Here is a 13,973-nt window from a genome sequence, read left to right as displayed (position 1 = left end):
ATATCTTTTCTGTGCTGACTCTTATAACTGCGATGTTTAATAAGAGCGCCAGAGGCGCAAGCAGCATTGAGATTTTGTTACGAGCGACCTTGTCGTTCGACTTCAGTCAGTCAATCGTTCTTCTCTGTTGCTTCTGTATAATACCATGCATAATTAATTCTTTCACTGCCAGCCAATCGTAACCTAATATTCAACTTAAAGTGAAGTCAAACCCAGACACACACACACACGCATATATATATCCACACACTCAGTTCTCATATATATATATATATATATTGTGTATATGTCTGTTTATCACCTTCAAGGTGAAAACCAACAACAATATTTATTCAGTACTTAAAAACCAGATTTGGGCATACCGTCAATAAGGTAGTGAACAATATGGTTTTCTTTAACATACTCTCAGTTCTAGTTTTTCTCGCTCAGATCATCGGGGCCTTCGCTGGTTCAGTTCGTTTTTCTCGACACTTGATTAAGACCTCCGACGTTACTGCCGGAGTTTTTCATTTTTAAATATATGGTCAAATGCTATGTGTTATTTTACAGCCATGTTAACGAGTACTTCTCTAGTTCATACATCGTCAAAACCATTTCACTTCTTTCTAAAAAATAAATTAAAATTAATGATACCAATAATTATTATTCGGAGTGAATACACAGAAAACAAAAAAGTGATTGATTACCGCCATAATCGGCGACCCGTACAAACGAAATAGATTGCCGTAAGCCATTAATTGTATCTGGTTGAGCCGCGAGATGTTGATAGTTGAACAAAGGACATTCAGCAAAATATAGCTAGTCGTTGGTAACTCAATCAGTTTCGATGGTCAGTAATTATTGACAAAAATACACAACAACGGATAATAATCGTAACAATAATTTCAAAGTACTATAGTATATGCCAGCCACACAATACGATTCACTTCTCTATCAGATGGTTCTGCTAACTACTGTTGGCGCCACAACCCCTAAATAAGTGGGTGCTAGTAGCTAGTCAATGTTTCTTGATTAGCAACACCAAACTCGACAATTGGCTCAGATCGTTCAGTATCTGAGCCCCGAAGTCAATACAACGGTAAACCTTCTCATAAATCCGACTACCTTATAAATTCAAGAGATCGACAAAGCACTTGTCACCCCACAAACGGCGATTAGTCCGGTCCACATCAGGACAGTGCGGGAGGTTGTCCTCCAACTGCCTATACTATGGGAATGAATTGATTTACGCGGGAGGGTGTAATGGGAAGCATAGTTTTCAAGGATTGTGTTTAACGGAAACTACGATCGCTTTGATGTTGCCATTTTCCGTTTAAGTTACTAGTTTCGTGCTGGGCTTTGCTGTAATGCTGGTTTTGAAGATAATTGCCGTTCTGCTCATTGCTGCCACGGTGTCCATTCGCGCCATGGCGTTGCACGCCATTTCCATTGTGATGCCATCGACAGAGTTTTTGTTTGACGTTGCCACTGATAAAGTGATGGTGATTTTGACGGTGGTGCTGCTTCTTGAAGTGAACGTTGTGAGTAACTCCTGGAATTCCATTGCCATTTTGAAGCCGCTGATCCTGCTCACGCTGGAATGGATTTTGCTGCCGATGCTTATTATTCCATCGCGACGCCTGGTTTTTCCACGAGAGCGCCGGTTTCTAATCGAAATTATGTTATCGATAACAACAACAATAATTTTACATTGTTAGAAAAATTGAATCTTTCAGGTAGCAGACCCACTATTCACTTTTCAGTTTGAATCTATAACCATTGACTAAAGCAATAACGCAAATTAATTCCACTTTACTCTCTCAATTCCCTTTATAGTACGATTCAATATGTTTAATTGTCTGTAATATTTTCTGACAACCAACAACAGCTATCTCTACTATCTTTTCACCTTCTCAAAAAATGTTTTCTCAATTGTTAGAACCCTATCATTCATTAGGAATGGCGCGCACAGATGAAGTAAGAGATCTGTTCTCGTGAAATGCTACAAGTTTAATTGCTATATTACTATCTAAGAAAAGAGGTAGAGATTGCCATAACGATTGTTACTTTGCTTTAATGATCAATCTGAATTTAAATTATTTTAAAGTACTCTTGTTTATTTCGGAAGGTTATGCTTTGATTAATGGTTTGCATTAATTTATACCTTTTCGGTACCTAATGTAATAACTTACAATGTAAATGAAAGACGCTGAGCATACCTTCTTCTGCCGACCCTGATCAATCTCCTCATCGTAAAGCTCCCTCTCATCCTTAGTCTCATGCAAGTTTGCGCCCCAATACGAAAACAGACTTCCGTCACGTTGTCCATTGGTATCACCACCGTTGGTGCTACCATTGGTATTTGACTTTTCTGTTTGACCCTTATAACTTCTTGGCGAGTTGTCGGTGCTGTTTTGATAGACAACCTCTCTCATACCATTTAAGTTGGGAGCAGGCACGCTGCTTCTCTCTGCTTTTCGATACGTTTCATCTGGCTTCGAGCTTATTCGGGTGTTCTGTTGTTGCATAGACGGTGGCATGCGAGGTGTGTATAAAACGGTCGGTATCGATGGTCCATTTCCATTGATTCCCACCATGTTAATTGCCGGTGTAAGAGTTGCTTGCTTTACGGGTGAAGTGGCTTGTTGATGATTCTGACTACTAACCACGCCATTGGTATTGCTATTGTTGCTGCTGCTCTCGTCACCGCCACCATCGCTGTTCGAAAAGCTGGCTTTTAAGCCCCAAATGGCTGCGCCGTTTGCACCTGTGGTAGACGTTTGTGATTGTGAGATTATTATTGTTGTTGTTGTTGTTGTTATTGTTGTTGTTGTTGCTGTTGTTACTGGGCCTGTTGTCGTGGATGTTGTAGTCGTCGGCGAATGTGTCTCTTGCGTCACGTTCCACCCCGGACTAGTGCCATGAACGCTGCTGCTGCTGCTGTTGTTGTTGTTGTTGTTCGTGTTGTTATTGCACGAACCGGTATTGCTATTTTGCGATGAAGAGGAATTCGAGTTGACTGATGGAGTATCGTTCAGCTTATCCACTACCCAGCCGCTAGAGCTTGCTGCGCGAGGTACTGACAGATGTAACGCGCTAACAGCTCCACGCTCTACGAGGTAGAAACAGGGAAACAATCCATCTTTTGGTGAGTAATTACCTTCTTTGCTTCCGTGGTTTTTGTAGTTTTTTCGTTTACACAAGGTCTACCTTAGCCTATGTGTGTCTACCTATAAATCTGTTTCTTTATCCTAGCCCGCTTACTTTATTGTAACGTAAGCGCACTAGGAATTCAGGAGACACAGACATCACACAGAAGTCAAAAGGTCGAGTCAATCACGTTCAGTTCTAAAATTAGTCAAGAACACATGTACTTACGTCTGTACTTGTGTATGTGTGCGTGTTTGACATTTTTATCAATAGAAATGGATAAACTGTTAGTGGACAACCATGTAAATATGAAATGCCACAACCAAGCTGGCTTTATGTTATCGTCGTGAAAACTTACTGAGTGTGGAGCTGTTGTTCGAGTTGCCATTCGAGACTGTATTTAGCCTGTCATCACTTTCATCGCTGCTAGAATCGTCGCTACTGCTGCTTGCATATGGTACCAGGCTTGACCACGTTGCATCACGTCGATGGTTCTGAAGCACTTTTTCGGTTCGGCAGTCCAGCTTTGGTGACAAATTACCAAAGAGTGACTTTCTCTGAAGAGATACGCTTGTGGTGGGTGGGGTGGTTCGGTAGCCATTTCCATTCTCCTTTTTAAACTGTTGAGTTTCGACGCCAGAAATAGTTGAGGCGTCTTCTCTGACCACCGATCCGTTTACATTGGAAACTGTCAAATCTCGACCATCACGGACAGATACGGGACGACCATCATCATCACCACTTGGTTGCGAATTGCTAGGTCCATTTATCTTCAACTGGTGTAGCATTAATTGAAATGAATACGTCAAGTTAATAAGCAACATCAGTGAGCAAAAATAAGGAGCAACGTTACTCTATTTTTCGTTTTAGTTATTAATTTTATATGTATTACATAACGTCCTTAACATACAGGGTGTCGATTCAAAAAATGATATGGAACACCTACGATTGGTGACTTTAATGCTGCTGGTCCGTTCCCATTAACAAATGGAAGACCTGTTGATTTTTGCTTGCTGAATGTTACTTGAGTTGAATTATTCAATGCGCTAGTTGCTGAAATAGATACTACTCCGTGTTTGTCTGGGTTGGCCTTTTTGAGGACGACAATAGGAATATATTTACTCGGAATTAGTTTCGTGATCTTTAAAGCGTGTTGGCCTGGAGGAGAAATCTGTAAAATATAAAAAATAAACTCATAGATTGATGATACATATACTTTCGAATTACTAGTAAACATTGAAACATTTATACTAATTTTTTTTAGGATACTGGACAATTCCGAGTAATCGTTTCATTATATAGAAAACAAGTATGTTATTTCTAGAGGCTACTTAGAGAAATGCGACTTACCTTGGCCACTTTGGCCTCTCGGATCGTCGTCGTCCCACTCGAACTTTCCTCATTACCATTTATCACAGCGGCCCTCGCTGGAGAAACCGTGTCAATAGTTCTTGTAGCTTGTCCTTGTACTGTGTAAAATAGCAGGTAGGCCTGCTTTTGAAGGACCTCGCGGGAATCAATGGTTCGCACCTTGTTTAATGGAACGAACAAAAACAACTTGACAATTTAAACACGACTAAATATTTAGATATATAATACAAACAGAGATAACTATAATAACTAAAGATGATGTAAAATATATTTAAAAAAAAAAATATATATATATAATGTAAAACGTATATTTTTTATATACGTAAAGAGAAGGATTATTATATAAACGTAATGAACGTATTGTTGTTTTTAAAAGAAACTTAGTAACTCATATGATCTTACCTGACGATCGTTTAGACAGAACCAAGCTTCTGCCCGTCTTTGTTGGCAGTAATTTTTGCAGTAAGCCACATAATGGCCGTCTGTCATAGATTTACCCCAGTGTTCCACAACGCCACTCAATCTGTTGGCGCAGATTAAGCAGTTATTAGTAAAACGCCATCAGAAGCTAATTCCGCTTTGCAGTTTACTTAAAATGCCGCTGACATTTCCTGGAGACAAAATAATTTCTTTGGCTTCTTGAAGTTTTTCTATGGCGTTTGTGGAACAGATCAAATCTACGTACAGAATCTATGGAAATGGTTTATTCATAAACTTATTTTCGAACTTTGGTTTCTAATTTGGAATCGATATCCTCCGATTTAAAAGTACCCCATTTGTGGTCTGTCAGTATTTCCCAGCTTACCAAAGCCATATGAGTTCTAAATTTATTAAAGAACAAGGGTATTTTGCGCCACCCTTTGTCTGCTCAGCATCTTTTTTGGCAATTGTTTGACTAAAGTTGATCACTGCGGTTGAGTCGCTGCTTCGGTTTATAAATTTCAGAGAGCTTCCAGTACAGTAGTAGATCTCACATCATTTTTTGTGGTACCTCCTCCTTAGGAATCCCCGAAGTTTACCCGTTTTTTAACTGTGTGGTGCTCACAATTTTCGCAAAACGCCTGTGGTTTATGTCCGGCATCAGCCTTGTACAGAAATAACTCTTTTTCTGTCGTGCCAGCAGTGATATACATACTTTTGTTTAATCAGTCGCTAATGGCACTTTGAGCTCATAGGGAATACATCTTCTTCCCTTGAGGCTATTGCGAGCTATAGTTCATCATCGTCTACTTCTTGCGGCCGTGTGAAGAGCGCTTTATGGTTCAAATCTAAATCTCTAGTTCTGAATAGCAAATCATCAGATATTGCTCATTTTTTTCAAAATCACATATAATCGTGGATGTACTTTTCCAGCTCAAAACTAATGAACACTATAATGCGGATTATGCAGTTTTTAAGTATTATGTTTCAATCGCCCGGGAACAGTCACAATGTTAACAGTGTGTCAAACGAAGAACAGTACAGAGAAGGAGTGTGTATTAATGTTCATTGGATAACTGTAGATGACGTTATAGATACATATTAAAAAGGTTTACCTGTACAGCGAATTTTGAGCGACACTTGACGTGTCCATGCATGGGCGAAGGTCAAGCGATTCGGGAAATTGGACGAATTGATTGATCTTATGCGAGATCCCATCTATCACATAGAACCGCTTTAGCATTACGACAAGAATCATAGGCAGATTTTTCAAAACGCGTTTCATTGTTGGCCGGGGCGTCTGCAAATAAATTATATCGTCTGTGAAACCTGTATGCGATTTCTTTCTTATGTTTAAGCTCATAAACCATAAAAAAACATTTTAAGCACAAAACTTTCTTAGTTATGAACAGAAAACCAGTCAGATCCTTAAACTTTTTTTCCGAGACCTTTTTTCTATTAGCTCCTGCTTCAGATTGCTACACCTGTGTAATACTGATCAGAACACTAGCAATAGCTAATATTCATCGAACTAAGTTTCATTGATTATTATTTATATCTAGGTGCTTTCTACTAACCCGACTTTGACCACATGCATCACATTTGCTTTTGGGCTCCGAAAGAGTTTCGGTGAGCCCATACTCCATTCGCAGGCGATCCTGTACAGATCGGCGATCTCCATTTACGAGTCCAAGAATAAGCGTAGGCTCTACGACTGTTGATATCGATGCCTCTCCACATAGTGAACAAGCGTACTGTTGTTCTACTAGCGTGCCGAAAAGACCCATCATCGGAGTGTGCTGACGATCCGTTACACCAAAGTATGCCATGTCCCGATCCCACATTGAGTCCAGCACGTAACTCAATATTTCGTCAACGCTCTGATGTGCGTGGATCTTCCACCGGCGAACCGCTGAAACATAGATTTACCAGCATAACGTTTCCGTATTTATAATATAATACCATATGTTCGAGTATCCTTCTAAAATTAAAAAGGAGCAATGTATTCAAGACAAGAAAAAGACACAGATTGTTAGAGCGCTCGTCTACATGAGTACAATTAAATAATAACACATATACATCGCGCCTAAAAAGCTAAATTGAAAAAAGTCAACACCTACCAGTTCTCATCTTGACAAGAAGATCTCGAAGTACACTTCCACTTACAACCTTCTCATTTGGGTTCACCGGCATTTGAGACACACAGAAGCTTTTCAAGAGGCATAAAACACACTGGTCACCTGAAACTCGTAAAAGGCGTTAGTCACTTTTAAGGTCCAGAGCTTTTTGTATAAATAGCATCTTCATTTGCATAATATGCGTAACATCACATATACGTTTCAACTTCAAAGCGATTTTTTCTGAAAGCTTAGAATTTATTTTCTAGAGACTTAAGCAAAAGAAAAAATATGCCAACATGCAGACAATATATCACTAAGAGTAGTAGTCAGATTAAGTTTATTTGGTGCACACACTCACTTTTGAAACTCTTACGCCACCCTTGCGTTGATTTATTATTATTATTATAATTAATGAATTAAAACTTGCTGCAAAACACACTGCATAGTAATTAATGCACGACAATGACCAGTACATTAAGAAGGCGACAAACAATGAAATACCTCGTCTGCAAATTGTTCGATCGTGTGCCTCACTGCGAATATAGTTGTAGAACGGTTTGCAATTTGTTAGACACTGCAGCATCGCGTTGAAGTAGCACGTGTTCCCAACATTCGTTAGTCCCACTTGCACTCGGCTACCGCTGTTTCGTAATACGACCGAGCAGACCTAGTGAAAATAATAAAATACTAAATTAGTTAACCTGCAAACTTCGACAAGCGTATGTATTAGCAGCTCTTCATCAAGCGTCCGCAATAACACCGAAATATCTAATTTCCTTTTCCCTTTACAATTTTTTGACGGTTTTAAACAGAATGTAGAGATCAGCATTAATATAATCATGATTTAAACGGTTCAGGTACATTTCCCATGACAATGTATACATAAGATTACCTTTGAATGATTTCCTGGCGATGGTCCATGATCCTGTTTTCGCTGATGTTTTGTGGAAGTGTCTGGTGATTCCTGCTGAAATTCATCTATTATCGCATCCAAAGGCCGTTTTTGCGCTTTATCGGATAGGATAACCTGAGACGTCGTCGAGGAACTTGGTGGTAAGTTCCAACTACTACTTGTGCTAGTCTGCTCGCTTTGTGAAAGTCGTTGATTCGTTGGTCCTACCGAAGACAATGTCTTACAGGGCAGCTTAGCCAACGCATTCAACCAGGGGTCGTTTTGCGGTCCGGCACGAGTGAATGTGATTCCACCAGAGAGCAAACCCTGCACTCGGCTTGAGGTCTCCAGCTACAACGTTAACAGCATATAAAAATCAATGTATAAATATATCCAACTAGCCAGATTTATCCTACTTGGTATATTACATATTTGATCATAACTGCCAGTTTTTGCCAATGGGGAAGAACTCTCTTTAATGTTAAGAACAGGCAGAGATTTTATGAAATGTAAATAATAGAGGAACTCCTTGACGAATATACGGCAGGATCATTCCACACTGATTCTCGACTTGGGGAGCAATCTTAGGGTCGGAAAGGCGAATTGTTTATTGAATATTAATACACTGCGAGAATAGAATGTAACATGAAATCGTGAACTATACTTACGTTCTCGCTGAACGAGGGAGCCTTTGACGGTCCGCCATTGGATGACAGCTTTTTACTAAGATATGAACTAACTAGAGTTTCCATTATTAAGAACTAAACATGTGAGTCTGATAAGCGCCCTGAAATCGGAGAGTTCAGTTGGTGCTCACTGAGAAACAAAAGACGCAAGAAAACAATTTTGTTAAACAAGAGCTAAACACATCCATCAAGGTACTGCTGTTCTTAATAGAATTTATATGAAATATCACTGCTTTAGCAATAACACAGATATTAATTTAAAGGCGTAGGCGTAAAAGTCTCGACACCTCATGAAAAATTTATTAGATATACCAAGTCGCTGGTTGAAAAAGACTAGGAGCCCCTGCTATCGGATCTTATCTCCGACATATATTTCTAAAATTTCTGGGAGTAAAGAAAATAATTTTTAACATAATATGCAGAATTTAGGCATCTGAATAGTTAGCTTGCCCCGATCTTATCAATATGTGTATTCTTTATAATTTTCCAATAGCTAACCACTGACCATGATGCTGTAGTTCCGCGTAATAACTAATTAGTCTGCCAATTAGGTGTTATAACAAGACTCTCGTGCCAGAAACCGGTCTTCTTCAAAAAACAAAGCTGGGATGGCAAAACTGCTCTATTTTTCCTGATTAATTGAAGATGCTAAACCAGTTCATGTTCGCAACGGCAATGACTCCGTATACAGTCCTTTTTTAACCTTTGATAAAATCCTTAGCGTGAATGCCAATTAATAAAGCTATTTAATTCAATTCAGCTGTATTTTTATTAGGGTAGACACTGAGGCTTAACGGAAACCTACATAACTCATTACCATCTACGAAATGCCACCCACGTTATTATAACAATAATAAGTTCGAGCGCTTCCCTATAAAAAACATGAAGATTAGAATTTAATGTTCAACTGATGTATACCATAAAGTATCAGCAGTATTAGCTTTGCTACTTCTCTTTGGATGCATGTCGTCTCGACATACCGTCGACAAGACGATATCTAAGAACTCCGCTGATGAACTATAAGCAATAGAGAGGCACGCATCTTGAGGGAACGTTCACCCTAAAGTCCGTTGTAAAATGAAAGGATTAAAGATCGTCCATCTTTTTTAATCATCCCTACATCTGGACTAACGTAGACATTTTAAACAAATGTTTTCTGAACTCAAGAATCATCTACAATCATAATAGTGACTAACCGACATGTTTTCGTATATTTTTAGCCGGCATATTCACCCTATACATCTGGCTAGTGTTCTTTCATATCTTCCTTCGGAACTGCGTGACTTTGTGGCTGTTTTGCTCTAGTATAATTCACTATAAAATATTCATGATCTTGAAAAGCAAGCCAAAGTCAACTTAAAAGCATCCACCTCGGCTTATGTGGATATATAATAGCTGGTGCAGCAGAGCAACGGAATCAACTATTTCTAGTTTCCGTATCTCCATCGAGGTTTACCCTGTCGTCGACATGTGAGAGCCACAGGTGCTGCGCGCCATCCCGTTGGTCCACCCCATCATATCTGTCCGTTTGTCAGTCGCATTTTACCGTTTGTTCCCTATTCGTTAATATTTACTCGTATCTCGCTGCGTTGTGCCACTTTAAGAGGTAGCTTAACGTGTCTCTCAGCTACTTTTAGCTACTCTTAGGTAGTATCAAGCTAGCGAACGTTGCGTCGTCTCTATTCAGTTGTGTCTCTTTGATACGAATGGTGCTGTGACCGGTGACGGTCGGTTGGGTCGGATGGCCTGGCCTGGCTTGCCTGCCTGCCTGTCTGTTTACTGGTGGCTTGCTTAGCACGGTTTCAGTCGCGTGGCAAACTGTGAAAAGGAAATGAGGGGAGACTGGACTGAACAACAACAGCCAGCGCAGCGTCTGTAGTATCATGAACATCATCAGAGACTATTTTAGCCTGCTAAGGCAAGCTGCCTGTCTGATTAACTGGTAAAAGGTTGTTCCTCTGCAGGGAGAAAGGAACAACGACCTATCGGTGGTGTCCGTGGCTAAGATAGCACCATTTCCAAGACGCTTTGTGCATGCTACAACCGTATACACACATACACACACGCAAACATTGAGCCCTACCTACCTACTTACTAAGTGGTGGCGGGCATCACGGCGAGACTCCAAGGAGAGAACTCCGACACCATCGATGCGTGTGTGTCTCCAAAAACGATCATAATATGCACTGCAACCACATAAACAGACATTTACAGACAATGTCATGCTTGTAACTAAATACTGCAGTATCCTATTGATCATGTATGTATATCTTAGAAAAACATGTGTATCCAGATACTCTGAAGCCAACACAGGAATGATAACCCTGTACGGCGCACCACCAGAGCATACATATAAAATGCAAAAACAGGTATTTACCAGATATTCATATTATTTATAGGCAAATGCCACACGAACATGTCACAAAGGACAGCTCAATCTAGACTAAACCGAACAATCTTTAACATCGAAAATACAATAACAATTGTCCTTTCGAAGGTAAATTATTATATCCAGAAGCCATAAAAACCGTTATATTTTTTTTAAATTAAACCAAATACTCTATACTGGTGATGTATTAGCACTTGTTCAGCACCCCATATAAGCGACCAAGTAGATTTTGCTTAATGACATAAACAGTGCCTTACTCGGGTCAACTGTTTAGGTTATGATAACTATCGAAAACCATACAAAGTTTATCAAAATAATTGAACCTCGGTTAAAAGTCGTCATAACTATCCACGAATTTCACTTTGCAGTTTATGAAGCAAGTTTTACGCAATAGCTTGCGTATGCATAAATTAGATTCTTGTCCAAATGATGATCGAAGTCCATCTGCTACCATCGAACCCATATCGCCCCGTTTCTGCTCCCCGTCAAACTCTCTATTTACTACCGGTCAACTGCTCTACTACGTCAGCACTGCGCATCCTTCGCACTCTCTCACACGGCGTAAGACAAAACAGTTCAACTCAATGGAGCTTGAAATTGTTATTTTATATTATAATTGCTTATTGAATTGTCGTTGATAAAAACAGCAAATATGTATGCATGAGTATTATGACTAAAATTAAATTTAAATAACCACCCTAACGACTTTTAAAGTCACCAGCCAGTAGTCGTTTCACATCCCGTTGCACTTAATTGCCGCAGGCCAGGAAAGTCTACACACGACTCGACGAGGGTCGCTATGGCCAAAAAAAAAACACTGCACGTTCTATGTCTGTAGACCAGTTGTCATAATCATTGTCATCACTAACGTCATTCTTATTAAATTGCCACATAGTTAACAAGCGGCTCAGCCAATACGGCGCACTCAAAGTGTAGAATAGTCAAGGCCGGTGTTTCAATTGGCGCACGAATGCGGCCCAAGCGGCTGCCATCTATGACGGCGCGCTCCTTCAGTGTTGCTTCGTCGATTCGATTCTTGTCTTCTCTCGTTGTTGATCGCCACCGTACACGCTGATCCCACGCTTGTTTGCCTTGCCAGTCGAATTCGTCGGCATAAGCAAAGGAGGGAATACTGATCCCGTCTGCAGACAGGATATTACCAAACACCAGCACCAGCAGCAACAATAGGAGTGAGAAGAGCTCACACTTTTCTCTCTTTTTTCACACTTTTCTAGGGCTAAGACTTTTTTCACTCACTGCTATTTAGCCTGTCAACGAATAACGAAAAAAAAAAATGGGCCAATCAGGTATTATTCGAAGGTACACAGATTCAATGAGTAGATCAGACAGAAGGAACGATGTCTGCCTGTTTATTGTGTACTTGTATAGCTGTTTGCTAGTTTATGCATATCAGTCGGCGCATCGGCAGCTTTTCCCACATGTAGCGTACACATAAAACAAAAATATACTCACCTTGCTCAAGAAGAGCGACGGACATTTAGAATGTGGTGTAAATCGGCCGCCATCTGCTATTCATTGTACTCGGCGCTATATATCGGTACAAAAACACCACGCGGATGGTACACTCCTGCAACCCAGCCAGCGGAGGGCAGCTGTAAAGAAAGAACTGAAATCCGCAAAGCACGCACGCGATATCGCAGACTGCTGCTGCTGCTGCTGCTGCTGTTGGGTTTGCCGCCTATTGTCGGTCGTTTGCCGTACAGCTGTGGGGTTTGATGTTCTTGCGTCGCCAGCCACAATCGAAATACGCCAAAGGCACGCGCCTCCACGCGAACTCACGCATACATTCAATAAAACACTCTTCAACTCAGTACTTGCGTTGCAAACAAAGGAACCCAACCATGCAACATTAGCACGAAAATGCTTATCGGCAGCCGCGGCGGTGATAATCTGACTCCTCGTTGAACAGCGCTTGTTGACGTTGTAATAACGAGACTGTGTCTGCCGACTACACGAAATAATGTTTATATTTGGCGACAACCAACTAGCTGTGTCTCACGGTGACCAATTGTCATTGTTAGCACCACACTAAGTAGAATCTATGTAAATCTATATAGTAGATACCAGACGGGCGGCAGCGCACAACTATTACATGCGTGTACGGCGAGCAGCGTCTAGCAGACGTTATTTGAGCAAGCAGAAAAGACGAAATACCAAGCCAACATCACCATTGTACAGTACAAGTACGACCAACGCCGTTGCTGCACTCCCATCAGCAGACGAAACCATAGCGGCGGCATCATCATCGTCATCATCATAGTTGCCGCCAGCACAATCACTATGGCCATCGTCACGGGACACAACAATAACACAAACGCATACGAACAACGATTGAGCTGCAGCCTATCAGGGTTTAGCGTTACTCTCTCATTCTTGCTTTGACTGTTCCCTTTCCCCTAGCCGCTCACGTGTCCATCGATCCAGACGGATGAGCTGTTGCACACCGCCGACTTTGGTCTCATAGAAAGCGATTAAAACTGGGATAGGCCACGAGCAGTCCATCATCAAAGAATGACAACTAGAGGGATGCATCCATGACAGTCATTGTTGGATAGCGACATACGACTAATTCTCGTACACCGCCCGTCCATTTTGCTGATATTACGGAGAGACATTAAAAACCATCAAGGCGGAGTGGATAGGGCGATCGGAATATTGCTATATCTAGGTTGGATCTTTCCATCGAGCTCAAGCTGACTGAGTGCTGTTGTTTGTTTTTTTTTTATAGCCCAAGATCCGTTCCGCAAACCGTTCAAGTGTTTGCTACTTTTCGTTTTCGCTTTCTATTTTTAGGACGCCAGCCGGCTAGTGCCATTGCTCTTTAACTCACTCCGGCCGTCCGGATGCTTGGCTTGCGCGAAGCACACCGGCGCTATGCGCAACAACAACACCCCCGCCATGAACAGCTAAAAGAGCCGACCATCAAATTAAGTGTCGGACCTGCA

General features: G+C 40.9%; 1 protein-coding gene across 5 annotated transcripts; it reads right to left on the bottom strand.

Annotated features, from left to right (window-relative positions):
- Window positions 1–266: 266 nt before the first annotated feature.
- LOC111272800 (uncharacterized) lies at window positions 267–13,152 on the bottom strand. Of its 5 annotated transcripts, none has more exons than XM_022854430.2 (14): window positions 12,481–13,152; window positions 10,714–10,804; window positions 8,601–8,748; window positions 7,933–8,283; window positions 7,542–7,707; window positions 7,041–7,160; window positions 6,498–6,832; window positions 6,036–6,220; window positions 4,903–5,023; window positions 4,480–4,659; window positions 4,076–4,300; window positions 3,488–3,905; window positions 2,172–2,746; window positions 267–1,646 (listed from the first exon to the last, which is right to left on the bottom strand). In XM_022854430.2, the coding sequence occupies exons 3-14, from the start codon at window positions 8,682–8,684 to the stop codon at window positions 1,272–1,274; spliced, it is 3,135 nt and encodes a 1,044-aa protein (XP_022710165.1). In that variant the 5' UTR covers window positions 8,685–8,748; window positions 10,714–10,804; window positions 12,481–13,152; the 3' UTR covers window positions 267–1,271. The 5 variants fall into 5 exon arrangements, with proteins under 5 accessions (XP_022710165.1, XP_022710160.1, XP_022710159.1 ...); XM_022854425.2 differs by having other exon boundaries at window positions 2,172–3,091; window positions 10,706–10,804; window positions 12,481–13,151; XM_022854424.2 differs by having other exon boundaries at window positions 2,172–3,091; window positions 12,481–13,151.
- Between the last annotated feature and the right edge of the window lie 821 nt (window positions 13,153–13,973).

This window comes from Varroa jacobsoni, unplaced genomic scaffold (genome assembly GCF_002532875.2).
Source record: "Varroa jacobsoni isolate VJ856 unplaced genomic scaffold, vjacob_1.0 contig03315, whole genome shotgun sequence".
NCBI classification, from domain to species: domain Eukaryota; kingdom Metazoa; phylum Arthropoda; class Arachnida; order Mesostigmata; family Varroidae; genus Varroa; species Varroa jacobsoni.
The sequence above is the reverse complement of the archived record's forward strand: the minus strand, read 5'-3'. Positions and strand labels throughout refer to the sequence as shown.

Excerpts from the sequence above, each read along its gene's own strand:
- LOC111272800 (XM_022854425.2), bottom strand. The coding sequence starts at position 8,684 with ATGGAAACTCTAGTTAGTTCATATCTTAGTAAAAAGCTGTCATCCAAT. Across the intron at positions 7,161-7,541 it reads TCGAACAATTTGCAGACGAG|GTGACCAGTGTGTTTTATGC; the intron begins GTATTTCATTGT and ends TACGAGTTTCAG. Across the intron at positions 3,906-4,075 it reads CAGCATTAAAGTCACCAATC|TTGAAGATAAATGGACCTAG; the intron begins GTAGGTGTTCCA and ends ATGCTACACCAG.